The 27,461-nt window shown below is 46.3% G+C and overlaps 1 protein-coding gene across 1 annotated transcript in view; it reads left to right on the top strand.

Annotated features, from left to right (window-relative positions):
• The first annotated feature begins 20,643 nt into the window (after window positions 1-20,643).
• The window catches only part of LOC137878956 (zinc finger protein GLI2-like), a 46,207-nt gene continuing 39,389 nt past the window's right edge, over window positions 20,644-27,461 (top strand). Inside the window, exon 1 of the mRNA XM_068719494.1 lies at window positions 20,644-20,719. Coding sequence (XP_068575595.1) covers window positions 20,674-20,719 — 46 coding nt within the window. The 5' untranslated portion in view covers window positions 20,644-20,673. The remainder of the gene's footprint in view (window positions 20,720-27,461) is intronic.

Below are 27,461 nucleotides of genomic sequence, written 5' to 3'. Positions count from 1 at the left end.
CTGAAAACCCACGTGAAACACAATTGAAGAGTTGGCAGCGGCGGTGCAGATACACAGTAACTGGATCTTTAAACTCCGTCTTAGGCGAGGTGGCTTTTGTAAAGCGCCGGACAATGGCGAGCTCTGTCGACGGCACAGAGGTCGATTTTCACCTTTTAAGTGAAGACACCGGACACCGGCCTTTTACCGGCCAGACGCAGACTTCTCAGGCGAGGTTCCTTCAGAGTGTGAGAGGGTTCTGTTTGTTCTGAGGCGGATCAGGACTCTGTGGATGTCCAACACGTCCAGCCCTGTAAGGTGATCGCTGGGATTAAAAACGTCACTTTAAACCGCCGTCTGTCACCAATAACTCAGCTTTTATTTTGTCTTCTGTGGCAGTTTCCTGTCACAGAGAAGCTCTGAAGCTCTTCTCTTGAGTTCACAAGACTCTCTCTGCGCCTCCTCTACGCCTCCTGGTCCCTCCTAAGAGCTGAAAGACACATCAGTGATGCGTTCATAAACCTCAGGACATTTCAGACTTCAAAGACCTGCTCTTCCTCTAAATCCTTTACAACAACACAAACACACATCAGTCAAACTCTCTGCGACTAAAGAGGAACTGTTTGTTTCCACAGGTAGAGGTGCTGAAGAGGAGGTCTGAGAGGTCTGAGAGGCTGGAGGAGGTTTGAGAGGCTGGAGGAGGTCTGAGAGGCTGGAGGAGGTCTGCACAGTCACAGAGGTGTCATGCACTCATTCAGTCTCTCTTCATGTTTTCACTCCATATCTAGAATACTTCACACATTTGGTTGTGAGTTCTGTCACCTGATTCATCTCAAAACGTGACACTTTTCATTTCCTGCTTTCTCCGTGAGACAGGGCGTTACTGCGGCCTCACAGTATTCCCATAATGCAGAGGGGCAGGATGTCAGATTTAAGGCAAATGAAAAGATAAGATGAGCGAGTTGGAGATGATGTCATTCATCGTACTGACAAAGTGAAGAAGAAAAGTAAAACAAGGACTTGATTCATGTTGATTCTTAGGAAAGGAAAGAAGGATGTCGGAGAAGACAAGATAGAGAACTTCTAAGAAGTCCTCAGAGCTCCAGTTGGTGCAGTTCTCTGCAGTGACCTCCCTGCACCTTCACGCCGTGAACCCTTAAAGCACCTCCTGGTTCCTGCTCTTCATGAATAAATGTAAGTTTGTGTAGTTTCGCTCCTGCTGACCTCCTCCTGAGCTTCTGGAGAATAAATCTGTATTTACATCCAGCTAATTGTCCTCCTCAATAGGCGGAGCTCACGAAGAACCAGGCCTGCGGGCCAGCGGTTGGCGGGACCAGCGACGTGGTGCTAATCAGCTTTATTTGTGCCGCTAAAACCAATCTGTGGGGATCAGACGTGCCAGCTGTCTGCACGACAGGACGATTAATGCAGAGCTTCACGCTGAATCACCGCTCAGCGCCGCCGCCGGGGATCCCAGTGACTCTGCGGCCGCAGACGCCGCCGGTGGTGGAGCAGAAAACCCCACAGGTGAGTCTCCGCTGGAGCCGCTGCTGTAATCTGTCGGCGGATTAAAACGGCTCATTAGCTGATTAGCGTAAATCGATTAACGGCGCGAATGAAAACAAAACGAAGGGCCTTCGGGGGAGGAAACACAAGCTGTGCTCAGCCTCCATCGTGGTCTGCAGCGGACGGTTTAGACCTTCTGTAAATCACCCTGCATACCAGGAGACACGTCCTCAATGAAAGACCATCACACCCAACTCTTCTCCCTCAAAGTCCATGAACCCAACGTCTTCTCAAACTCCTGGTCAAACGGACATCTTTGACGTCGCCCGAAGCCTCGAGTCCTCTCCCGTGTCCATGACATGGCCTCACTCAACGCCGCGGCGTAGACGCCCTCTCTGAACATCCGCTAATGAGTCACATGCAGGGGGGGGGGGGTCAGGCAGAGGTCAAGGCACAAAGCTCGCCACGCTGCCCCCCCCCCCCCCCCAGCACCATCAAAAGTCCTCCAACAGGGGACGTGTCTCTCTGCATCCTGAAGACTAAATACAGACCGACCCTGAAAGCAGCCGACAGACGGACGAGACGTTCGACTCAAATCAGCGTATTTAACGTCGGAGCAGTGAAGCTGTGTGAAGCCTCAACTATCCCAGAAATGGACGTTTGTTGCTTGATGTCTTCAAGATGGAAACAGGAAATCCAAAAATCTGGATTTGGGGCTTTCTGTTACAGTACGTATGATCATTTCAGAGGGATTTAAAGTGTTTCAGCACAAAGCCGAGAACATAAATCCAAGAATCCGTGAAAGTGGAGAGAAAACCTTAAACAATATGAAACCTCTCATGATTCAGCATGTGACATCTTTGATGAACTCAATAAATCAAACACGTGGTGGAAGAACGATCGACCCTGAATAACAGTTTAGACAAACTGCTGCAAAGAGACAGACTGCTGCAGAGAGAGACAAACTGCTGCAAAGAGAGAAACTGCTGCAGAGAGAGACAAACTGCTGCAAAGAGAGAAACTGCTGCAGAGAGACAAACTGCTGCAGAGAGACACAAACTGCTGCAAAGAGACAGACTGCTGCAGAGAGAGACAAACTGCTGCAAAGAGAGAAACTGCTGCAGAGAGAGACAAACTGCTGCAGAGAGACAGACTGCTGCAAAGAGAGAAACTGCTGCAGAGAGACAGACTGCTGCAGAGAGACAGACTGCTGCAGAGAGAGACAAACTGCTGCAGAGAGACACAAACTGCTGCAGAGAGACAGACTGCTGCAGAGAGAGACAAACTGCTGCAGAGAGAGACAAACTGCTGCAGAGAGACAGACTGCTGCAGAGAGACAGACTGCTGCAGAGAGAGACAAACTGCTGCAAAGAGACAAACTGCTGCAAAGAGACAGACTGCTGCAGAGAGAGACAAACTGCTGCAAAGAGACAGACTGCTGCAGAGAGACAAACTGCTGCAAAGAGACAAACTGCTGCAGAGAGACAAACTGCTGCAGAGAGACAGACTGCTGCAGAGAGAGACAAACTGCTGCAGAGACAAACTGCTGCAGAGAGACACAAACTGCTGCAAAGAGACACAAACTGCTGCAGAGAGAGACAAATTGCTGCAGAGAGAGACAAACTGCTGCAAAGAGACACAAACTGCTGCAGAGAGAGACAAACTGCTGCAAAGAGACAAACTGCTGCAAAGAGACAAACTGCTGCAAATGGACAAACTGATGCAAAGAGACAAACTGCTGCAGAGAGACAGACTGTTACAAAGAGACAGACTGCTGCAAAGAGACAGACTGCTGCAAAAAGACAAACTGCTGCAGAGAGACAAACTGCTGCAGAGAGAGACAGACTGCTGCAGAGAGAGACAAACTGCTGCAGAGAGAGACAAACTGCTGCAGAGAGACAAACTGCTCTAAAGAGACAAACTGCTGCAGAGAGACAGACTGTTACAAAGAGACAGACTGCTGCAAAGAGACAGACTGCTGCAAAAAGACAAACTGCTGCAGAGAGACAAACTGCTGCAGAGAGACAAACTGCTGCAGAGAGACAAACTGCTCTAAAGAGACAAACTGCTGCAGAGAGACGACTGCGTTGCAACACGACTGTGACGTTCTTAAAGAACCCGGCTTGTTGAGCAACACAGCTGACGAGACACTTTTCCGGTCAGCTGGACTGCAGAGACACAACGACTCACCACAATGTGAGGAGACAGGAAGTGAACGTCAACACGTTACTTCATCAACAAAGTTCTGTGGTGATGAAAACAAATGACGAGGAGCTTCACATCCTGTTTTATTTTGAAGGGATTACAAGTCCTGTTCAACAGAAGAGACTGAATCACAGGAATATGTTCATGTGATTCATAACAGTTATTGAACAAATAAATCATACTTGAGAGGACAACTAGCTCACCTCCTTCATTCCTTTCCTCCCTCATCCTCTCCATCTTTCTCCCTCTGCTCTCCCCCCCCCCCCCCCCCTCTGTACCAGATGGACACATAGTGCCCCCCCCCCCCCCCCCCCCTCTCTATCTGCATTGTCTCACTGGACTCTTTAGAGATAAGCCTCGAGGATTTCTACGCACGCCAACCTCGTGAACTTGACCTCTGGACAAATTCATCAAAGGAAAAGCCTGGTCTGCCCCCCCCGCCTTGTTTTTGTTTTGTTTTAATTACTGTGTTGATTTAAATCAGCTTTGCTTCAATTGATCTTTTGTTTGTTTCATTTATTCTAGTCAGATATCATGCAGAGGATAGACCACCAGGTAACACCAGCTGTGCACCTTATCATAACACTGAAGATGCACCAGTGATGTTATCCCAACCGTCCTCCTACTTTATTTATTGTATTTACATGAAAGCTCAGAAGCTTCTTTGACTAAATGTCAGTAAAGTGTTGTTGAGTCACACTGCGCTCATAACAGACCTCAGGAAGCCTGGAGGCTCCCTTTAAAACCGCTATGAATAAAAGAACAAGTTTGTTGCTGTCCTCGCTGGGCCGGTCTCCGCTGGGCCGGTCTCTAGTAAGTGAGGCGGTCCGGTGTATTTGTCGCAGTGTGCAGCACTGATATTTAAATGATGGTGTGTCTTTCTATCAGCCTGAAGAGTTTCATAACTTCCCGACTGTAACGGTTCGTGAGGTTTCTCTCCAGGAAACGTCACGAGGAAGTGTGTCGAAAGTCCTTCCACACCACGGATCTGAATCACACCACGGAGGAACCGAGCAGCACCTCAAAAGACACAAATGTCCAAACTGTGGAAAGAACAGACGCCTCAGATAATCCTCGACGTCATATCTGCTGCTGACAAAGTGGAGCGGATCCTAAAACCCTTGTCAGCGGCGTCGTTAGCGGGTGATCCATGGGGTGAGTCCTGCTGGGATCCGGTCCTTCCTCACGCCGGGACCAGGCGGCGTGCCGCTCACGACCGGGCCCGTCCGGTTTTAAGAGGTGGCGGCTGACGGACTGCGACGGGAGGAATTCCTGCAGCAGCTGCCCACCAGGACCTCTCGAGTCCACCTCAAACCCCCCCGACGAGGCTCCCAGCCCTTCATTTAATCCCCGCTCTCAGACCCCCGACGCCCAGGAGCCCCCTCCTCCACTTCAGTCCTCCCGATGGAGCGGGGAGGCGTGTGAGACACTTCAATCTCACCTCGTCAACAGATTCCTTCTTCTAACACAACGATGAAGAACGTTTCTACCTTCTTCTTCTGCATTCTCCTCAGAAGTTCTCTTCAAGTCAAGTCTGTCTCCAGCAGAAGACTCGTTCCCCCTCTGAAGATGAAGCAGAAGACAGATAAGAAGTAAGCTACATCTCCCATAGTTCCATGTGGTTGAAAGCTCCAGAAGAAGAAGAGTTGGTGCAGATTAAAGATGGAGTTCTGTGTTTAAAACGTCATTTGATCAAAACAAATGAGAATCCACTCATTTCCACATTTCCACCCACACATACGTCAAATTAAAGACAAGCCTTCCGGGACGGTTTGCCGGTTCCGTCTCCAGCAGAACCAGCATTTAACCCTCTCGGTCCTCCTCCGCTCTGTTTACAGCCGGGACATGCTTGACATTCTTGTCGGGCCGTTTGGAGGATCTGAGTGCATCTGCGTGTCTGCGCCACCTCATCACTCCTGCCTGGGCCCAAACACATGTTTCCCTTTTAGAGCGGAACATCTGTACGCTCAGCATCAACATCTTGACAGGCCGCTCTGTGAGCCGCTGCCAGCCCTCCGGGGGAGGAGAACGCCGGCCGGCGGCCCGCCGACTCCTCCTCGACGGGGAGGTCAAGGAGGGCCGTGGGTAGAAATAGAGGAGCAGAGAGAGGAAGACGTGGACACGGCTCTCTAATAAGACATCACGAGTCAAACCGCCGTCTGTTCTTCAACAGAACAAAGTCATTCTGTTTCTGTGACGACGGACCTTTACTTTGAAAAGACTGTGATTGTCTAACAGGAGGAGATTGACGCGTGTTGCTGGACTTTTATAGGAACTGTTTGAATAAATGATCCTTAATGCTGCAGACTGTGACTTTTCTAACCCACAGGAGGATGTAACTTCCACGGTGTCTGGATTATTAACCAGCATAATGTCTGAAGAGATGCTGTCGATGTGTGTTGTCTTAATGCAGCTCGACGTCCACACAGAGCTGGAGGTAAGAGGTTAAAGCCTGGACGGCGTCAATCCACCGTGCAGCATCCGTCACACACACACACACACACACACACACACACACACACACCTTGGATGCTCTTATCTGATGCACACACACACACACACTTGGTCGTCTGGGCAAACACTCGCTCAGACATGAAGCGCATGAGGAGCTGCAGAGAGGTCGGAGGTCACGCCGAGGTGCAGAGGGCTGGAACAGGTCCAGAGATCGGGATCTGATCTCCCCCTGCGATACGGCCCGACGCCGAGGTCAGCGCTCTCAGGTTACCCCCACGCACACACACACACACACACACACACACACACACACACACACACACACACACACACACACACACACACACACACACACAGCCTTGGACGTGGACTTGAGTGTGACCCAGACGTGAAGGATGGAGCAGAAGAAGCTGCAGAAACCTGAGACCTCAGGATCTGTGTTTTTAACGACGTCTGAAACGCCTCGTAAAACTGTAAAATGTTGGATTATTGAGTTTTATTGGATGTTTTTACTGAGCAAAGACTCAGAGAAGAGTCTTTCTGAGCAAACGATTTGATTCCTCTGCGCTGACCCTTGACCTTATGAACCCTTTAACTTTTTAGGAAGACCACCAAGGCCTGTTTCAGTCACAACCACAAACGGTTTACTGCCAAGTACGTCTGCTATTTCTTCTTATTAAATCGTGAAAGTGTCCAGATATTAGCAGGAAGTTATTGCAGGTGATGAAGATAAAAGACTGAGAATCAGAGTTCGTCTCCAGCAGGAGGTGATAGGAGATGTTGTATTTACACAGGGAGGGTTCTGGAGAACAGGTTCTTTGTTTTCTGCTCTCCGACACAAGGCCACACTGCCCTGCAAACCGTCGGACCAACACAGATCCGTTGATGCAGATTGTTCACAACCAACAGCTGCAAGTCAGCAGAATCAGAATCTTTAGGGTCCGGAGAAAAGATCCAGTTATCTTCATGAAATAAGCATTAATGTTCCGGTTTATTACCTCAGAGCCCAGGTTCAGTTTCAGCATGTTCACCGTCTTAGTTCAGCCTGTTCTCGTACACTGTTGAAAGTAATGCACCAGAAGTTGTAAATATCCCACAAAATCAATTGGTATTAATTCTACGAAATAAACAAAGACGTATGAAGAGTTACAAAGGCCACATCAGGAGCAGGTCAGGGTGGATGTGTGGGTAAGACAATACAAGTAGCGTAACAACGTAGCGTAACAACGTAGCGTAACAACGTAGCCTAACAACGTAGCCTAACAACGTAACCTAACAATGTAACCTAACAACGTAGCGTAACAACGTAGCCTAACAACGTAGCCTAACAACGTAACCTAACAACGTAGCCTAACAACGTAGCCTAACAACGTAACCTAACAACGTAACCTAACAACGTAGCCTAACAACGTAACAAGGTAGCGTAACAAAGTAGCGTAACAAGGTAGCGTAACAAGGTAGCGTAACAAGGTAGCGTAACAAGGTAGCGTAACAAGGTAGCGTAACAAGGTAGCTTAACAGCGTAGCCTAACAACGTAGCCTAACAATGTAGCCTAACAACGTAGCCTAACAACGTAGCCTAACAACGTAGCCTAACAACGTAGCCTAACAACGTAGGCTGGATTCAAATTAATCTTCAGGGGAACACGAATGGGTGAACTAAACGTCATCACAAACCAGCCAACAGTTGACGAGATATTTCTGGAAGAAAAGTCAACAAATTGGTGAGGATTCATCCTCTGGGGAGCGTGAATGTTTGTACTGAATTTCATGGAAATCCATCGGATGATTGATGAGATATTTAGATGTGGAACGAAGTAGGAAACAAACTGACAACTAGATTCATTGCATTGTTTTTGCCGTTATATTCATCGTGTTTTTGAGATGCTGTTGCTCGTTTTTGCATCGTGTCGTGATCGTGGTTCATCTTCTCAGAACTCTATTAAAATAAACGCTATGTTTCCTTATGGTTCAGTGTCCGAGGTGTCGAGGAGGCTCTTTCATCTCTGCACCTTTCATATCCTACGTCACAAAGCTCTGATAAGGTCAAACAGCAGCTTATCACGCCGCTGTGACCTTTACCCCCCCCACCCCCCACGCTCTCAGCCACCAATGAGGACGCTCCGGGGGCGGGGCCAGACCTCGATGACATCGCCGCCTGTCATCACATGCATCTGTCCGAGTTCAAAGTGATTGTGATTCATCGCCGACCGCGGCGTGGGAACAGAGGAGGAGGAAACAAAGCACGCCTATACTGACCTTTACCTCCACACACACACACACACACACACACACACACACACACACACACACACACACACACACACACACACACCTTCATCCACAGAGCCATTCATAAACACCGACGTCTTCTAGTTCTACTGGTTGAGACAAAGAGAGAAATGAATAGATTCAGTTTGAGACACACTGTAATAATCATCATGAGGGTTTCTATGAAATGAAAAACATGCAGTAAATCTGCCAACCACACGATCGCTTGATTTGATTTGTAGCTGATCACAAGTTGTTGATTCTGCACAATCAACAATCAGCGATTTAGTTTGTGACAAAACATTCCACTTGATGGGAGACGGGCCAGCCTCGCCCCTCTCTGGAGGCACCGCCATGTTTCTGGGCCTTAAAGGGACAGAGCGCTGGCAAAGATGGCGAGCGTCACCGATATATATTTGATATCCCTCCGATGATTCCACACCTGAAGACAGGAATGTGCAGCGACTCAACGCTTATTACATCCTTCCTATAATGAAAAGTTGGGGATGGGGGGGGGCTTCAGGAGGAAATGCCTTGATCTGCGAGGTCTGCGCTGAATTATGGAAGCCGGTGTCTGACGCATCCGGAGCCCTGACCAGACGTCCAGCTGGACGGATGATGGCGATCCTCGTCTCCTCACAAACATCTGCGCTGCACTTTATTGCAGGACATTTTTCAGAGATTCCTCTCTTTATGGGCTGGAATGCAAAAGGAAGAACGGGACGGCTGCTCGGGTTCAAGTGTCCCCGGATGAAGTCATCCGTCCCGGGGGTCCGGCACACGGAGTGTGAATATGATAATGAGCCGATGTGTTTGTAGTTCTTCCCACGCTGATGTTCTCTCTGCTCTGAGCTGCAGAGAATCTGTTCCTCCTCGGGTCGTTAGTCATCCGACCTTCCACCGGCGCAATCGTTCTACAAATGAGTCCTAATGGATTTAAGCTGGTTCTGTGGTTCTAGTGCAGAGGACTCAAAGACTCAAACCTGCTTCATGATCAGCTGACAGAGATCTCCAGAAACCTCTTGAGACCAGAGGGTTCATATGAGAACCAGCTGGTTCTGAGGATGTCGCCTCTCACGGCTAATTGTTAGCGATATGTAGCATTAATATTTAAACTTTTTGACCAGGCCTGATCAATAATTCATCCAGTGAGGCTCGTAGCTACGTGTGGAGAACCAGACTCCATGGAATAATACGCAGACTAAACGAGAAGTTAAGAGAAACAAAACAACTTTCACTTCCTGTGTATCAGACTTGAGACACACACACACACACACACACACACACACACACACACACACACACACACACACACACACACACCCAGGGGTGAAGGGTTCCCCTCCTCATCCTCTTCCAGCACGATTACGTCCGTCAAACAGTCGGATATTTAGTTTCAAAAGAAGACGCCACTGAAATAAAGGAGGAGGAAGGATGTCAGAGGATTGAACTTGAGTTCCCAGGATGCACTTGGAGCTCAGAGGAGCAATCTTCAAGTTCAACGTCCCACAGCCGGTTACTGACCTCTAGTGGCCGACAGCTGCCGGTGGTTTTGTTGAACTCGCCGCCTCGTCCTGCAGAGCGTCACGCCGGATTAACAAAGCCGGGTTTTCACTAAAAGCTTCAGGTGAACTTTAAAGCTCCTCTAAACGTCAGAACGTCGTTTGTGTTCACGGTCGACCGTCAGGACAAATGCTCCTGGATGTTCTGACCTCCAGCGCCTCCGTCAACACGGACGGAGAGTCAGGAACCGGAGACGAGGAATCTCTCCGATTGTTTAAAAGTTATCAGGAGTCAAATAAACGAATCATGAAGTGACCTGTCAATCACCGTGTAGCCCCCCCCCCCCCCCCCCCCGGGCCAAAGCCTACCCCCTCTGATCTTCTGATCTGGCTCCTGTCCCTCATTCACCGCCTGCGCTCCGGACAAGTGACGGACCAATAACCGAGTCTCTTCTGGCAAGATGGCCGCTGATGGAAGGGTTTGAATGAAGATCTAATTAAGACACAATGCAGCAATTATATGAATGTGACACACACACACACACACACACACACACACACACACACACACACACACACACACACACACACACACACACAGGAACAAAGGAAGGTCTTTGACACGACTTCTGTCAAATGTTTTCCGTGTCATTACGCCACAAAACCACTTCCCAACAAGACTTCTGGACGATTTTATGCTCCATGAATGTGAAACAAACAAACGTCTCACGTGTTTACTTCACATCTGTGTGACTCTACCTCAGCCCGTTTCAGGCTCTTCAACACGTTCTAATTGTATTTCCATCGGCATCGTTTACAGTAAACAATGTTCACGTCTTCAGACTTTTTAAAGTCTTCTTTTTGCTCATGTCGTTCCCTTCATTCTCATCCAGAGGCTTCTCCTAAATAATCCATTTTTAATGGATCGTTCACACAACAGCGACGAGGAAATGTTCCATATTTTCCAACCACAGAGCTAATCTTTTTCTCCACAGAGAACCGGTGTGAACCGACGGGACCGGTCACATGTGACGAGGACCTCCGCGAGGGGGACCTCCTCCGCGAGGGGGACCCCACCACTTGACACTCATCTCCTCTCAGATCACTCGAGTGTGACTCTGGCCCAGCGTGGAGCCGGCGTGGAGCCTCGGAGACGCTCATTGTTGGCGTGTCACCGGGTTTCTCTTCATCTTTTGGAGAGGGCCACGTGCGTCCAGTCGGCGGAGACAAGCGCCTCCATACCCGATGTCAGACGTGAGGACGGACGGTCCAAAAGCCAGACGGACACAAAGAGACTTATGAGCTCAGGAGGCCCCGCCGGAGACGGAGCGTTTGGAGAATGACGTCTTCCCCAAAAGCCAACGGGGAATTTACATTTTGTAGCGTTCTGCGTGGCCGATGCTCTCACTGGTGAACACTTTGTGAAGGTTGAGTGCTTGAGAGCCCTTGAGCAAGGAAACAAAGACAGAAAATACTCAATGGTTCTTTGAGGGGTAATCTGTGGAACCAGCGGCAGGACTCAGACGGAAATCAATTAAGAAGCGCTTTTACACTTTGGTTCTTCTGTAAACACCAGAAAACCCGTTTACATGCACCAAAGATCCTGTTGGGTCTCTGAGGGACTGACAGAATCCTGTTGGGTCTCTAAAGGACTGACAGAGTCCTGTTGGGTCTCTGAGGGACTGACAGAGTCCTGTTGGGTCTCTAAAGGACTGACAGAGTCCTGTTGGGTCTCTGAGGGACTGACAGAGTCCTGTTGGGTCTCTAAATGACTGACAGAGTCCTGTTGGGTCTCTAAGAGACTGACAGAGTCCTGTTGGGTCTCTAAAGGAGTGACAGAGTCCTGTTGGGTCTCGAAAGGACTGAGAGAGTCCTGTTGGGTCTCTAAAGGACTGACAGAGTCCTGTTGGGTCTCTAAAGGACTGAGAGAGTCCTGTTGAGTCTCTAAAGGACTGACAGAGTCCTGTTGAGTCTCTAAAGGACTGACAGAGTCCTGTTGGCCTGCAGCCAGCAGACAAACACACATTTACAAACACCGACTCAGGGGGCTGCTGGTCCTGATGAATGGACGACGGAGGCCGAGGACAGATTGTCCAACTATTAGTGTCCTGTTGGTGTTAGTTTAAGACAACAGAACTAGTTAGTTTAAGACGACAGAACTAGTTAGTTAGGTTTCGGAAAAGGTTTCTGTTTGTCCTGAGAGGGTTTTTGTGTCCTCTACGTCCTCTATAGTCCTCTACGTCCTCTATAGTCCTCTATAGTGACTATATGACTCTCTTCAGACTCCACCAACACTACAGAGCTCCTCTGGTTCAGGGACAACGAGGACCGACCGGTGGTCCCGGTACCTTTGGACCAGAGGACGCAGCCGGTCTCTGACGACATGAACCCCCTCGTGTTACGGTGAACAGAGCAAACAGAGACGGTTATTAGGAGAGCCTGGGGTCAGGGAGGGGGTGTGTTGTTCCTCCATCCAGCATGTCTGATTTAATGCGGGGGGGGGGGGGGGGGGGGGGGGGGCGTCCCAAATAAACCCAGCGGATATTAAAGGTCAACGGTCGTCCAGCATGTGTTTGTGTCTGAGTCACATGTGGACCGAGAGTCTAAACGATAGCAGCAGCTTCTTAATGAGTTCACAGAGGAGTCATTCACAGCTTCAGTGAAACGTTAGTTACTTCAGCTACTTCAGTTACTTCAGCTGCTTCAGTTACTTCAGCTACTTCAGTTACTTCAGCTGCTTCAGTTACTTCACTTACTTCAGCTACTTCAGTTACTTCAGCTGCTTCAGTTACTTCAGCTACTTCAGTTACTTCAGCTGCTTCAGTTACTTCACTTACTTCAGCTACTTCAGTTACTTCAGCTGCTTCAGTTACTTCAGTTACTTCAGCTGCTTCAGCTGCTCCAGCTACTTCAGTTACTTCAGTTACTTCAGCTGCTTCAGCTGCTCCAGCTACTTCAGTTACTTTAGTTACTTCAGCTACTTTGGTTTCAGTTACTTCAGTTACTTCAGCTGCTTCAGTTACTTCAGTTACTTTAGTTTAAGTTACTTCACTTACTTCAGCTGCTTCAGTTACTTCAGCTGCTCCAGTTACTTTAGTTACTTTAGTTTAAGTTACTTCAGTTACTTCAGTTACTTTAGTTTAAGTTACTTAAGTTACTTCAGCTACTTTAGTTACTTAAGTTACTATAGTTACTTAGTTACTTCAGCTACTTCAGCTATACAATTTAATGTAATAAAATAAAATGTAATAAAATAGAATATGACAAATAATAAATAAAGTGTAATGTAATGTAGTTCATGTAAAGATGTGGATGCTACGGAAGCCCTGAGAGGAAAGTGAGAAACAGAAATTCTGCTTTTTCTAAGAGTCTGAATCTTTGTTTGTTGTGAACTGATGCTCTTGTTGTGATATTCAGTCTGGCCACAAGAGGCGGCAGTGCTCCTCAGTGCTCCTCAGCGCTCCTCAGCGCTCCTCAGCGCTCCTCGTGTGTTTAGTTGGAACACTGCAGCCTCTTGTGGTCAGACTGAGTATTACAACAAACACATACAACGACGTTAAAATGTTGTTGTTCCACGTTTAAAGTCGTGAAGTTGAACAATAATACAGACAGAACGTCCTCAGAGATCATTTAACCTACGACAGGCGGCATTCTGGGAAACGTAGTCAAGCCTTGTCACATGACGGCGAGATACAAGGTGACCCCGTGAGTGCCTTGCTCTGGGGCACAGTCGAGGCTCTGACGTAGTTTGGGGACGGACAGGAAGCAGCTCTGTGGAACTCATCGGTGTCACGTTTCTCACTTTCTCACGGTCAGGAGGTGTTATTGATATTATTGTTTCCACAGTTATGATTCATATCTTCATTTCACTGAGAATGAGGAAGATCAGGCTGCAGATGAGCTTTGATTCTTCAAGTTTAAATATATTTAATATATAAATATTCTATTCTTTTTACTGTTTTTATATTCTATTGTTTTTATATTTTACTGTTTTTATATTCTATTGTTTTTATATTCTATTGTTTCAGTACTACACCTCATCCCCTGTTTTAAACGCACAGATTTAGATCTGAAGAAACATGAATCATCTGCATGTAAATCATAAAGTATTCATTAATTCATTAATTCATGATATGTGTTGTTGTCCAGTTGGGCCACAAGAGGGCGATGTTTCCTCTTTTATCAAATATGAATCTGAATTATTAGTCTCGTTTCAATAACTTCACTTCTACTGCAAAGCAAACAGCTTCTGATCTCATGTTCATATATGAATGTATTAATGTATATACATTATATATGTTATATATGTTATATATTCATAATACAATAAGAACAGATTGAGGTGTTTATTAGAAATACAACTGATCTATAAAGGACTCTTCTGACTCTTTTAAATACTTTATTGATATAAATATACTATTATTAATCTGAGGTTTATCTTTTCATTCATCAAACATCTGGATGAACTCTAGATATTCACGTTATTAATCTGCTGGTTGAGATGTGCGTGCAGTTCACTCAGACGACCACAAGGTGTCGCGGTTTCACCTCTAATAAGAATATCAACAATAATCACGACGTCCCGTCATAAACACCGTTATTGATCTTTATGATATTTCATCTACATTAAACACGATGAATCCTTTAAATCACATGAAATACGCGGTGAATACTTTAAATATAACACATATATATATTTACATCGTTGAGCAGCTTATTGTGTGTTTTTTATGTGGAATAATATTCTTAATATTTCTGCAGTTTTGCTACATTATTTCCCTCAAACATGTTTAACTTAAAGTTGATAAATAAGAATAATTATTAAATATGATTCTATTTAAAATATTTAGAGCAGCAGGAATCAACTAATATTTAGTTTATATTCACACTCTGCTCCTAAATATGAATTAATACGTTGAATTAATTCAACCTTTATTTAAACAGAACGCTGCGAACAATGTGAACATTTAGCAAAACAATAAAATAAGTGAACAAAAGAAGAAGAACTGATGAATATAGAATCATCATAATTATTGTTAATATAAATGATGTTGATGAATACTTGGAGCTGAATGTTGAGATGATTCATAATCTGTTTATTGATAAGTTATGATGAGGGGGGGGGGGGTCAGAGAGGAGGAGGAAGAGGAGGAGGAAGAGGAGGAGGAGCGCGCTGAAGAAGCTCGCAGCATCCCGCTGAAAGTTCCGTCTCCTCACTTGTTAAAAGTCTCCTCCGTGTTCCTTTGAGCTCCGGAGGTTCCCGGAGAGAAACCCGGTCCCGGTGCCCGCCGCGCCCTCACCCTGACGCGGACTAACTCGCCCTGAGAAGCCGCGCGGAGCTCCCGCGGATGGATCTTTGTTGCGCTCGTAAAGTTTGACTCGGAGAAGAGAGGAGAAGTTTGAAGGAGGCCGAGGAGTCGAGAGGAGAGCAGCCGGCCGAGAGGAGCCCAGGACGGGACACTTCGGGTGAGTTGGTCCGCCATGTGCTCCGCGCCGCGTTCAGACCGGGATGTGACCCGGTGCTCAAATCCATATTCATATTCATATTAATATCCACACAGAGTTCTTCTGCTCGAGGCTGTAGAGTGATTTATAATAAAACTATAGAGTCATAAAGTCCTGCTCTCCTCGTGCTGGAGGGCCGCTTCACTCATTCATTCATTCATTTGCATCAGAACAAAGTTGTGCTGCTTCTGTGCAGAATGAAGGTGGTGGTGGGGGGGGGGGGTCTCTAACCTGTGGGCGTCACACCTCCACCCTCCTGCTCCACGCTCCACACGTGAGCCTCTCACTCCTGTAACAACTCCTTGTCGTTGTTGTTGTTGTTGTTGTGCTCATTTACATATCGAGCATGAAACCAGAGAACTGTCATCGTCTTTAGACACAGAGCAGCAGAACAATAACGACTTTAAGAGTCTCTAAGGTTCATCATTCACCCAAAAACAGCTGATGAGATATCAATCAATACATCAGGAACAGACGTTTCTTCTTCTTCTGCTGTCTTTGGGGGGACGGGGACGGGACGCTTTAGAGGGAGACACGTCAGACATGTTCCTCCTCTCTGATGCGTCCGTTAATGAACTCCTGGAGGAACCATCGGCTCTGACAGCCGCCGAGTCCTTGTGTGTGTGTGTGTGTGTGTGTGTGTGTGTGTGTGTGTGTGTGAGGGACGCTTCTCGTGGGACGTCTGGGTCGGTCGTCCACCACAGAAGAAGGAGGAGGAGGAGGAGGAGACACTCCTTCTCTCCTCTTCCCCAGAAACAGGAGGGCTTCCCGGGACAGGCCCTCAGCTTTTATTCTATTATAATAAGAATAAACAGTGAAGCAGCTGCAGACACAAATACATAGATAGAAATAGAAATAGATAAAGATAAATAAATTGGACTTTTGCATCTTTAGATCAGACGTTTATTTCATCATCAAGTCTCAGTCCAGACCCAGAGAGACCCAGAGAGACCATGTGAGGCCCTGAGAGGCCCAGTGAGGCCCAGTGAGGCCCCGATCCTCTCACCAGGTGTGACGGAGAGGATTTAAAGGTGCTGCTGGACAGGAAGTCCGTGGTCCAAACTGTGGCTGTAAAACCAGCGAGAGGCCGGACCATTTGGTCCAAAAAGGGGGGGGTGTGTGGGGTGGGGGGGTCAGGGATCAAAGAGAGCCGGAGACAGATGGCCGAGGCTCTACTTTAGCTGCAGGAGTCCAAACCTCGTCGTACCTGCAGTGTGAACCGGCTGAGCCCAGACCTCTGCCCTGCTCCTGAACCTCAGCGCTGAGTCCAGCTGAAGGGAGACCCTCTGAGAGGCGTCACTGCAGCCTCAGGGATTCACACTACAAACCCAGAGAGATTCATGAGCCTCTCTTCAGGTTAACAGTCTGGAGTGGGGATAAATTCAAATGTCTATTTGTTCATCCGCTGCTCGCACAATAAACAACCCCCCCCCCCCCCCCCCCCTCTAGAATTCTATTTAAGACTCTCCGCCGACCTGGGCTTCTTTTACGGGATGCCTATTATTCACAGGAGAATAGGTGCGGGGGCCCGGCCATAAATTCCAGCAAGTGGCCCTTAAGAAAGAGGAGGGATTGACTGCGCTCCGTGATTTCACTCGGCTGCGCCGTGACCTTTTGCGGCCGAGACGGACTCATTTGTTGGGTTTGACACGAGCGGCTCTAATAATTCAGGAGGCGCCGGCTGCCGCTGATATCCGGTGATGAGCCCAACTGTACCGCGCCTGGAAGACATTTGTTTTTCCCTGAGCGTGGAGGGAATGCCCCTCGTACCGCCGGGGAACCCTCAGCTCATTTACGCCGTGTCAGAAGGTGTCTTTAGCAGGACTCACCTGGATGTCTCACGCTGCAGCAACGGCCTCCTGACGCTCCTGGAGGAGGAGGAGGAGGACGACGAGCGTTAACGAGAGGAAGACAAAACAGAGAGAGGTTTTATGTTAGTGTGGAAATTAAGTTAACATAAATGTGCAGAATTTATATGGTGCAAATGCTCAAATTCATGTAAAGAAAGTCAGAATTCATTGTAGGCGTCATATGATCATCAGGTTAGTGCAAATACATCTGTAAAAGCCATCATTCTGTGATAATCTTGCAGGAAATATGTGGTGTAAATGTTTAAATTCCTGTAAAGACGGCCACTCTTCTGAACGGGCATCATTTATTCATCAAGTTAGTCCAAGAAGCGCCACAAAAAAAAGATAAAATAGTGATAATTGTGCAGAAACGAGGTGGTTTGAATGTATCGAATCTACCTGGTGTGATCACTGTAGCACTGTGACACTGTAACATTGTAACACTGTGACACTGTGACACTGTAACATTGTATCACTGTGACACTGTAACATTGTAACACTGTGACACTGTAACACTGTAACACTGTAACATTGTATCACTGTGACACTGTAACACTGTGACACTGTAACATTGTATCACTGTGACACTGTAACATTGTATCACTGTGACACTGTAACATTGTAACACTGTGACACTGTAACACTGTGACACTGTAACACTGTATCACTGTGACACTGTAACATTGTGACACTGACACTGTAAGACTGTAACATTGTGACACTGTAACACTGTATCACTGTGACACTGCAACATTGTAACACTGTAAGACTGTGACACTGTAACATTGTAACACTGTAAGACTGTAACATTGTGACACTGTAACACTGTAACATTGTGACACTGTAACATTGTAACACTGTAACATTGTAACACTGTGACACTGTAACACTGTGACACTGTGACACTCAGCCAACAGGTGAGAGCCTCTGTTCCTCTGAAGTGTTGACTTAAGACAAGAAACAGAATGAAGTGACAGAACAATTGATTTGAGCACAAAGAGAGAGAAAGGCTGTCGTTCCCTTAAATAACTGCATTGTCAGCATCTCCTTGTGTCCTATTGTCCTCACATGAATCACTGTGTGTCCCCTGAGGGGTCAGCGGTGGTTAATTACAGCTCTGAGCTCTTCACTCACTAACGGAGTCCATTCACTCACGTTCACACGTCCACGCTCTCGCTGCTCTCACTGCTGAGGCTTCAAAGCTAATGTTAAACTTCAAGCCACTGCATGCTAACGGCTAACAAACTCCCTGTTTGCTAATTGTGCTAAGCTAGTCGTATTTACTCTAAGAAGTATTGCTCTTGCTTAATAAAATAATACACTAACCAATTAACTTCTTCAGGAATATATTTAAAGAATATTACCAGTAGTAGAAAGTATTGTTGCTAAAGCTAACAGCTAACTAGTGCCTGTTTGCTATTTGTGCTAAGCTAGCTAGCTAATTTATTCCCAGTAGAACGTATTGTTAAAATTATGTTTATTATTAAAATAAAAACACTCACCAATTTACATTTATAGGAATAACTTTAAGGAATATATTTAAAACAATGATCACTAGTAATTATAATAAAATGATATAATATATAATATTCTGAATTCATTTTTACTTTTGGTACTTTAAATATATTTTGAGTTTTGAATCCGGGACATTTACTTGTAACAGAGTATTTCTACATTGTGGTACTAGTACTTTTAGTAGTAAATGTACACATTCTTCGAGGCTGCTAAATGTTGAGTCTGACTAATAATGATTTGTGAGGACAGATCAGAGGACCGCGAGCGTGAAAGACCGCCATTATGGGCCTCATATATCAGTGTGTGTGTGTGTGTGTGTGTGGTGTGTGTGTGTGTGTGGGGGGCGGGGTAGACTTCCCATGAGGCTTCACTCCAGGCCTCTCACACCTGTTGCTCTGATTCATCCTCAGCAATAAAGACACCAGAGGCAACCGTCAGTCAGACGCTCCGCGATCCTTAAACTGGTGTTTTACTAACTGCTGTGTGGACGTACCACCGTCACTGCTGGTACTACTGGTACTGGTGGTACTACTGGTGGTACTGGGGACGGCCTGAAAACCCAGTAGGTCACCGGTCTGGATCCTGGGACCACCACAGGGTCTGGTACCTGATATGGACCTGGAGGTCATTGAGCAGCTAGTTACCGTTACACCGGTCACAGTGAACTAATACTGCAATCATGTACTAGTACTGCATTACAGTAGAACTACTGCAACCATGTACTAGTACTGCATTAAAGTAGAACTACTCCAACCATGTACTAGTACTGCATTACAGTAGAACTACTGCAACCATGTACTAGTACTGCACTAGAAGGTTCAAACCAGAAGATAGTTGATGAAATAAAGATGAAGAGGTGTTCTATAGTAAGTGGACCTTTAAGTTTAGTACATTTATTTTTATCTCTGTGATATGAAAACACAAAAAGATGAAAACTCTCACATCTGAGGAGAAAGAATTTTAGAATTTTCTTGCTTCTTAAAAGTCTCAAAATGACGATGAAATAGCGTCGTCCTGTTGAACGGCTTTATCAATAAAGGTTATTGCTCCTCACCACGTCCACGTTAGAGGAACATCTCAGAGACTCTTTGAAGACTCCGTCGTATTGTCCCATCAGTTAGAGGCACAATGCCTTGGCTCAAAGGTCCTTAGTCAAATAAACTTTGGTGACCTCAGACCTCCCCCCCCGGTCCCCTTTAACCCCTGATGGAGTGTTTGCTGGAGGATAATCTGATAAACAAGAAGCAGAAGGACCACATTACAGACTCAACGGAGTCAACTCCCCTCGCTGAGGAAGAGCAGGAGACGTGGTCGAAAGCTCCTGTTTCCATCCGGTGAAGAGCGTGCTTTCACCTCCACGCTCTTCAAAATAAAAACCATTGAGTGATCCGCTCTGAAACTGGTGCTCAGCCTCTTATCAATAATTAAATTACATTGGTAAAGTATTTCTGTATTTATACTACAATAAATAAATAATAAATGAAATACATTAATTAATATATACATTAAATTGTCAAAGTATTTCATTAATAAAATAATTAGCCAAAGTGTTTGTGGTTTGCCTCCAAAATTTAAATTAAATGTATAAAATGTATTTAATAAATCCAAATAATAATTTCAGTATTTCTGTGTTTTGTCTCCTATAAATAAAAATGAAAGTAAACATAAGTATAGATATAGATTGATATAGATAAATAAAAGGTGTGTCTCCCTACATGCACACATTTCATAGTATGTCTTTTGTCTCAGCGGTATTTACCCCGCTCTCGAGTGTCCTCATCTCCTTCACTCATTCTGCACTAACGTGTTTCCTTCATGCGTTTCCTTGCGCTTGCAGAGCTCCCTTGGCGATGGAGACTTCCCCATCGAGAGAGAAAAGAGACAACATGGACGGCTTCTCCGAGCTCCAGAAGAAACCCTCGGAGACGAGAGGTAAGGAGACGCTGCTGGATGTGAATGTGGCTGTCCGGGCCGCAGAGGCCCCGGGGGGCCAAAGGGGCCACGAACACGGTGATGAAATATACATTTTGAAAAGATAAGGTGTCATCTGGGGAGCCGGCTCTCCTCAGTCAGAGGTGACTTACAGTAGGCGTGCGGTTAGGAATCCCAAGCAGTCTTTAAAGAGCATCGCTAAGTACGGAGGCCCCGGAGTGTCCCGCGGAGCGGCGTGGCCCCGTAAACATGACGGTGTTTGTGTTGTTGAACTAAATGAAGAGCAGCACCGAGCCGCTCGCTCTCTCTCTCTCGCGGGCAGAACGAGAGGATCCACGTTTTAAAGATGTCAGCGGACGCGTGATGAAAGCTCGGCATAATGAGGCTCAAAGACCTTGTTCTTACCTCCAGAGTATAAAAAAAAAATGGACGACACGGCGCTGCAGAGATTGACAAGGATGCAGACTGACGGGCCGCCTTTGAAATGGAAATTAAACGCGTGATTTAGTGACATTTTTACTCATTAATGAAGGACTTGGTGGCCTGCCATTATAAAGAAACACTCATTAAATGATAAAGAAGGAACAAAGCTGGGAATCAAACCAGAACAACTACAGCTAGTATCCCAGAGAGCCACGTCCACAAACACATTCCTCTCCCCTTGTTGTTTTTGAGAGGAAGATGAGAAGAGTCACGATGTGATTAGCTTAGCTTAGCATGCAGGCAGTAAAAACAGGGGTTAGCACCAAACCAGCAGTTCAAAAATACACCTACTAACAAACCAAAAACAGCAGTAAAAGTAGCAGTGACCTCACAAACAAAGACTCAATGGATTTCCAGCACCGTAAATAGTGACAAAATAATCCCTCATTACCATTAAAAACGGTGTGCACACAGCTACAGTAAATACGGTAGGACGAAGCTAATTAAACACTAATTGAACAACTTCACATGTAATAAAAAGCTTAGTTCTTTCTAGGGAATGTGTAGGAAGTCATGAGGAAGTGACAGACCTGTAGAACAAAGCGTCACCTGTCAAAGTCGAAGCAGGAAGTGGCTCCGTAAACTTTAACTTTTCTACAATTGTCCGACTTGGTTTTGTGATGAAAGCAGTTGTATTTCGATGGACTTTAAAGAACACGAGCAACCTGCCGAGGTGTTCTCATGGCGGACGCCTCGGGGAGTGGAGGCGAGGAGGACATGTTAAAGATGTCAGGGACGGCGTGATGAAAGCCGGGGATAATGAGGTTAAAAGACCTGGTTCTTACCTCCAGAGTTACTGGAGGACGACATGGATGCAGAGTGAAGGGCCACTTTTGAAATGGAAATACAGCCAGTGAAGACGTGACACTTCTTCTCTTTAATTAAGAACTTGGTGGCCTGCCATGATGAAGAAATCCAACATTAAATGTTGATTACAGAATATCAATGTGGGGCAGTTTTACATGTGGAGCCGGCGTGTTTCTTCACATGGTCTTCTTTAATATTTGAACAAAGGATTAGAGAGACAGACCTTCTACAGGGACAGTGAACAGAATAACCTCCAGGATTTACAGCAGGTTTTAACGGGTTTGTACGAGAGCTGCAACGCTTCAGATTCTTATCAACATGAGAATCTTCTGCTCTTCTTTTGCTATAAACTGATATTTTTAGTTTTGTAATGCCTAACGTGTAACGCCTAACGTGTAACGTGTAACGTCTACCGTGTAACGCCTAACGTGTAACGCCTAACGTGTAACGTCTACCGTGTAACGCCTAACATGTAACGCCTAACATGACACATGTAACGTCTAACGTGTAACGCCTAACATGAAACGTGTAACGCCTAACATGACACATGTAACGTGTAACGCCTAACGCCTAGTGTGTAATGCCTAACGTGACACATGTAACTGCCTCAAAAAACGGCTAACATGTAACGGCTAACGTGTAACGGCTAACGCCTAGTGTGTAACGCCTAGTGTGTAATGCCTAACGTGACACATGTAACGGCTAACATGTAACGGCTAACGTGTAACGGCTAACGTATAACGCCTAGCGTGTAACGTCTAACATGAAACGCGTAACGCCTAATGTGTAACGTCTAACATGAAACGCGTAACGCCTAATGTGTAACGTCTAACGTGTAACACCTAACGTAAAACATGTAACGCCTAACGTGTAATGTCTAGCGTGAAACGCCTGACGTACATCTATTTGGTTAGTTTTCCTGTAAAACTACAACTCTGTTCTCATGAAGTAATGTTTCTGAGCATCTTTCTTAAAAACACAGTGCAGGATGAGACTCGTTGATTCTAAACTAAAGCTCAACATCCGCTTGTATTTTCAGCTGCCGACTTCTTTAAATTTCCTCTCCCCTAAAATAAAGCCTCCATAACTCTTCCTCCCTATCGGTTGTACTCCTGTAAAGCTCACGTATTTTAATCTTAAACGAACAACAAGCGCCGATTCCCGTCCGCCGCCTCGACCAATCAGATATCGGTGCTAAAAACCACAACCGTCTGCCACCGTGCGGAGACAGAGCAATTACTTATGGGCGTAATATGCATTATTATTCCTGTTGCCGGGTCCTGATAAGTGAATATGCAGGATGAGAGGGAGGCAGATGAGACCAGGTCCTTGAACCTCAGAGCGTTTTTCTGAATATACTGCTGCTGCTTTTATTCCTCTCTGTTGGCTGCAGGATTCCTGTCACCTAAGTCATGCCACCTCCGTAACAGCCCGCCCCGTTTTATATTCCCGTCCCGCGTTATTTATTCACAACAATTTCCTCTCTATCAAAAGCACACGGCTAATGCCGAGTTTTAATATGTTATTTGCACATAAAAAACAAGCTATTTACAGCGTGCGTGTGTGCAGAAGGCAGGAAAATGAATGGGCCCCGGCGCCCCTACTCCGATCTGTTATATCACAGTTTAACAATCTGGATTGCTAATAGAACCATTTATCACGGAGCGGTCATTTGTTTTATGTGAGCGGCCCCGGGGTCCCGTTCCCAGAGGCCTATGGAAATGTGGGAGCGTATAATGAAGCTCAAGTGAGAGTCACTTTGTTTAAAGAGTGGATCCGACACGCGGGGACTCAATTAGGACGGACGCAGGTGGCTCCGGTGGCCGCGCTCCGTCCACGCCGCCGACGGAGGAGCTCCAACAGGAAATAAAAACCCCTCTGGCACGCCGTCTTTCTGGGATGTCAGCTTCCCAAACAAAAGGGGGACTCGGCTGGCGGGGCCCGCCACTCTGCTGCCCACTAAATAGATTCAAATGAGCGCTTGTATTTCCTGTGACAGCACGCATCTGTCTGCTCGTTCAGGCCCCGCCGGTAATAACCAAAGGTATTTAGAGTGGAGAGAGAATGATGCATGTGTCAAGGTCCCCTCTGTTTCTACACATATAAAGACTTTTCTTTAAATCCGATTGGTTAAATGGAGAGTTATTGCTTTTTGCAGGAAACCCATCCTTCTCTTTCAGTGCAGGAGACTCCATCCTGATTGGCTCCCGACGTTTCACGGATCAATTTGAACTGGAAATCCTCCATTTGGAAGCCAATCAGAGTCCAGTTTTGGAAGAAAATACCGACATTTTTTAGCCGACAAAGGGCCGTTCTGGAGCTTTCGGCCATGTCACACGCTCTTCATCAGCAGGGGAAGTTTTAAGATTTGTGGACTTTTTTCTCTGAGCACTTCAAGGACTTGTTGTCCACGTTCTGAGTCCATTCATTCGCTGCATTTACAGCGCTGTGAAGGAACAATCACAGCTCCATCTCCTGGTGACAGAGCTCGTGGTGAGATTATTCAGGTATTTTAAACAACACAATCATGAAATCCTTCCCCCGCTGCAGAGGAAGCTTTGTTCCGGCGGTAAACTAGGCCACAGGAAGCTACCGGCTGCTGCTAATGATTTGATTAACTGGCTGTGGAGCCTCATGACATACATCCAGCTCAGAGTGAGTTTGTCATTTCAGAGGGAGATTGATGTCCCTCCCTCGTCCCGCATCCCTCCCAGGTCTTTCTGCTGAGTCTGGCTGGTCCGCAGGGACGGACCCCAAGTACTTAGCACCTCCTCGCTGCTCTGTGTGTGTGTGTGTGTGTGTGTGTGTGTGTGTGTGGGGAGGGGGGGGACGACGCAGACCTTAACAGGCTAAACAGACACACATCTGAGGCTACATCCACACCACTGCATTTAACGCAGAGCGTCCACACTACTGCGGGTTATAGAACCCTAAAACTGAGACGTAGACCCCCACACGTCCGCTACGTGACTGGATCTCAGCACATAGAATATATACATATATATATACATGTATGTATACATATAAATATATATATACATACATGTATATGTTCTATACCAGCAGCTCTGTTACTGGAGCTATTGGCGTTATCAGAAGTCAAGCTTTGGAGCTTTGAGGAGACCGACGGACTTCTTCCTTTTCTTATCAAAGCGTATTTTGTTCCGCACAACTATTGTGAAGTTCACACAGAAACTGTAAAGGAACAAAAGCATGAAGAGACGTCAGCCACCAGCAGAGCTACGAGGGAGGCAACAACGAAAACCAAGCAGGAAGCAAGTTTCCTGATCCATGATCGAGTAAAGTTTAAATGTGTTCATTTCAGTTTGACAGAAGAAGATTAAAGAGGAAGATCCTCGGTATCACTAAAGAGTACTATATACTTCAGTGTGTCTCCATTTAAAAACCTCCGCTGACGTGCAGCTCGTACTCTGTGAAGAGTCGGTCTGATGAGCTCCGGCTGTGTAAGGAGTGTTCTTTAGAGAGGAGGGCTGCCGATAAGGACGCACTTCTTTATCTGCTGGACTCGGAGTAATTGATGCCGCCGGCCAGCGGGCTGCACTCAGGGGGTCAGGAAAATAAAGAGCCTCAGCCTCAGCATCCACACGTCCTGCTCCAAAAGGACGGCCACGAATCTTCCTGAGAGGAGGAGGAGCCGTCTGAACAGGGAGGAGCAGGAACATTAGAACTTATTTAAAGTGATAAAAACACAACATGTCGGAGGACTTTCATCGTTTCAGACGCTTTAGAAACATTTCAATAAATAGTTAACAGACAAATCAAGCTTTGTTTCTTTATCATACATGTAACGTATTATTAAAGGTAATAAAGTAGTTTATGAATATGAGATACGAGTTGATAGATAACTATCCCTCCTCTTCATACTCGTCTTCGTCGTTCTCTGGCGTCAGGATCAGCTCCTCTAAACTTCATCGTCAGATGACGTTGGTTTCTTCTCTCTGTTCCACTGTGACATGGATCATTGGTCCATGTCTGTTCTCTACTGACTCCTAGAACCTGCAGCCCTTTGGAGCTCTTATGGTCTTTAAGGTCTTCGGACTGGATTATTTTAGAAGCAGCACCATAGGAACCATTGGAGCACTGGAAGAGCTTCTGGTTCGTCTCTTGTTTTCAGCTCAAAGGAGGTGAGGAGCATTGAGCTCGATGTGGACATTTTCTTACTTCTACTCTATTTATATTACTGGATAAATACTCTGAGAGGAGTCAGTGAGGAACAAACACATGGCCTAGATATTCCAAGAGAAACACATCTTATTTCACTCCAGATCACCTCTCAGTGCCAATAAATCAGTGACGGGAGTGGAAGACTGGAACTTTGTTGAGTTTCAGTGCTTTGTAGCAGAACATCATTTATATTCTGCTTTACAAAGCATGGACAGAAGACATGAACAGACTTCTAATGATCTTCGTGAAGTGAAGATCATGCCGCGTTTGTGTCAATCAGCTCTTTGAGTACGTCTGAAGCTGCCGCCGTCGGTCTCTCCGAGGCGTCGAGGTCTCCAGAAGCAACGGGACACATTCCTGGAGATGTTCGGCTGACGTATGGATGTCTGAGAGGACCAGGCTTCTCTGTTCGGGGTCCCTCCTCTCAGGTTTCTCTTCAAGTGGATCTTTACACATCAAATATGTTTATTCCTGTCTCGTAAAAAACATGCTCCGGTTCCTTTCTGAGAACTTTAAGGACATTCTAACTGTGACTTGTGATGGCAAGCAGAATCCTCCAGAGACCCCTTACTCAACTTATGCTAAGCTAAAGCTAAACGTGGAATCTGAGCCGGTGTGAATAAAAACCTGCTGCTCTGTCAGCAACATGAAAGTTGTTCTGAACGTCTGAAGGCAGTGTAGATATTTCCTAAACATGGAGGAGGAGGAGGAGGAGGAGGAGGAGGACAGACTGTAACTTCTTATATAAACAGTTCGGGGCGTGGGACACGCCGACGAAGACTCCGCTCAGATCTGATGTTACGAGCCCAAACACATCTGCACGAGTCCGAATGAAAACACTCCACATGTGGAAGTGCTGTGTGTGTGTGTGTGTGTGTGTGTGTGTGTGTGTGTGTTAGCTTAGCTTGTGACCCATTAAGCAAACAGGGGATCAGTGTTGGTGTCACTGTGGAGGCGGATCAGAGTGTGTAAAGTAAACCACTAGAATAAACTGCTGGCTCTTTGTTTACAGCACAATATTACAATGCACACCAACACTAAACTGCAGAAATGTGAAATACAGTCGGGATCAAAGGAAATGGTTTTGCATTGTTGTGCAAACTATCGTCTTAAAACACGGTTTTACCCACATGCAGCCCGTCTCAATGACTCAGGTTCAGTTCAGGTTCAGGAGCTGGTTTAGAGCTGGGCTACATGTGGTTTATCAGTGGACCAAAGTCAGCCCAGTTTACAGCTAAGGTTAGCTCAGTTTAAAGCTAAGTATAAA

This window comes from Cebidichthys violaceus, unplaced genomic scaffold, assembly GCF_023349555.1.
Source record: "Cebidichthys violaceus isolate CVI_PGR_0920_01 unplaced genomic scaffold, fCebVio1.0.p SCAF_24, whole genome shotgun sequence".
In the NCBI taxonomy this organism is placed as follows: domain Eukaryota; kingdom Metazoa; phylum Chordata; class Actinopteri; order Perciformes; family Stichaeidae; genus Cebidichthys; species Cebidichthys violaceus.
Note: the sequence above shows the minus strand (reverse complement) of the source record. Positions and strands in the feature narration are given on the sequence as shown.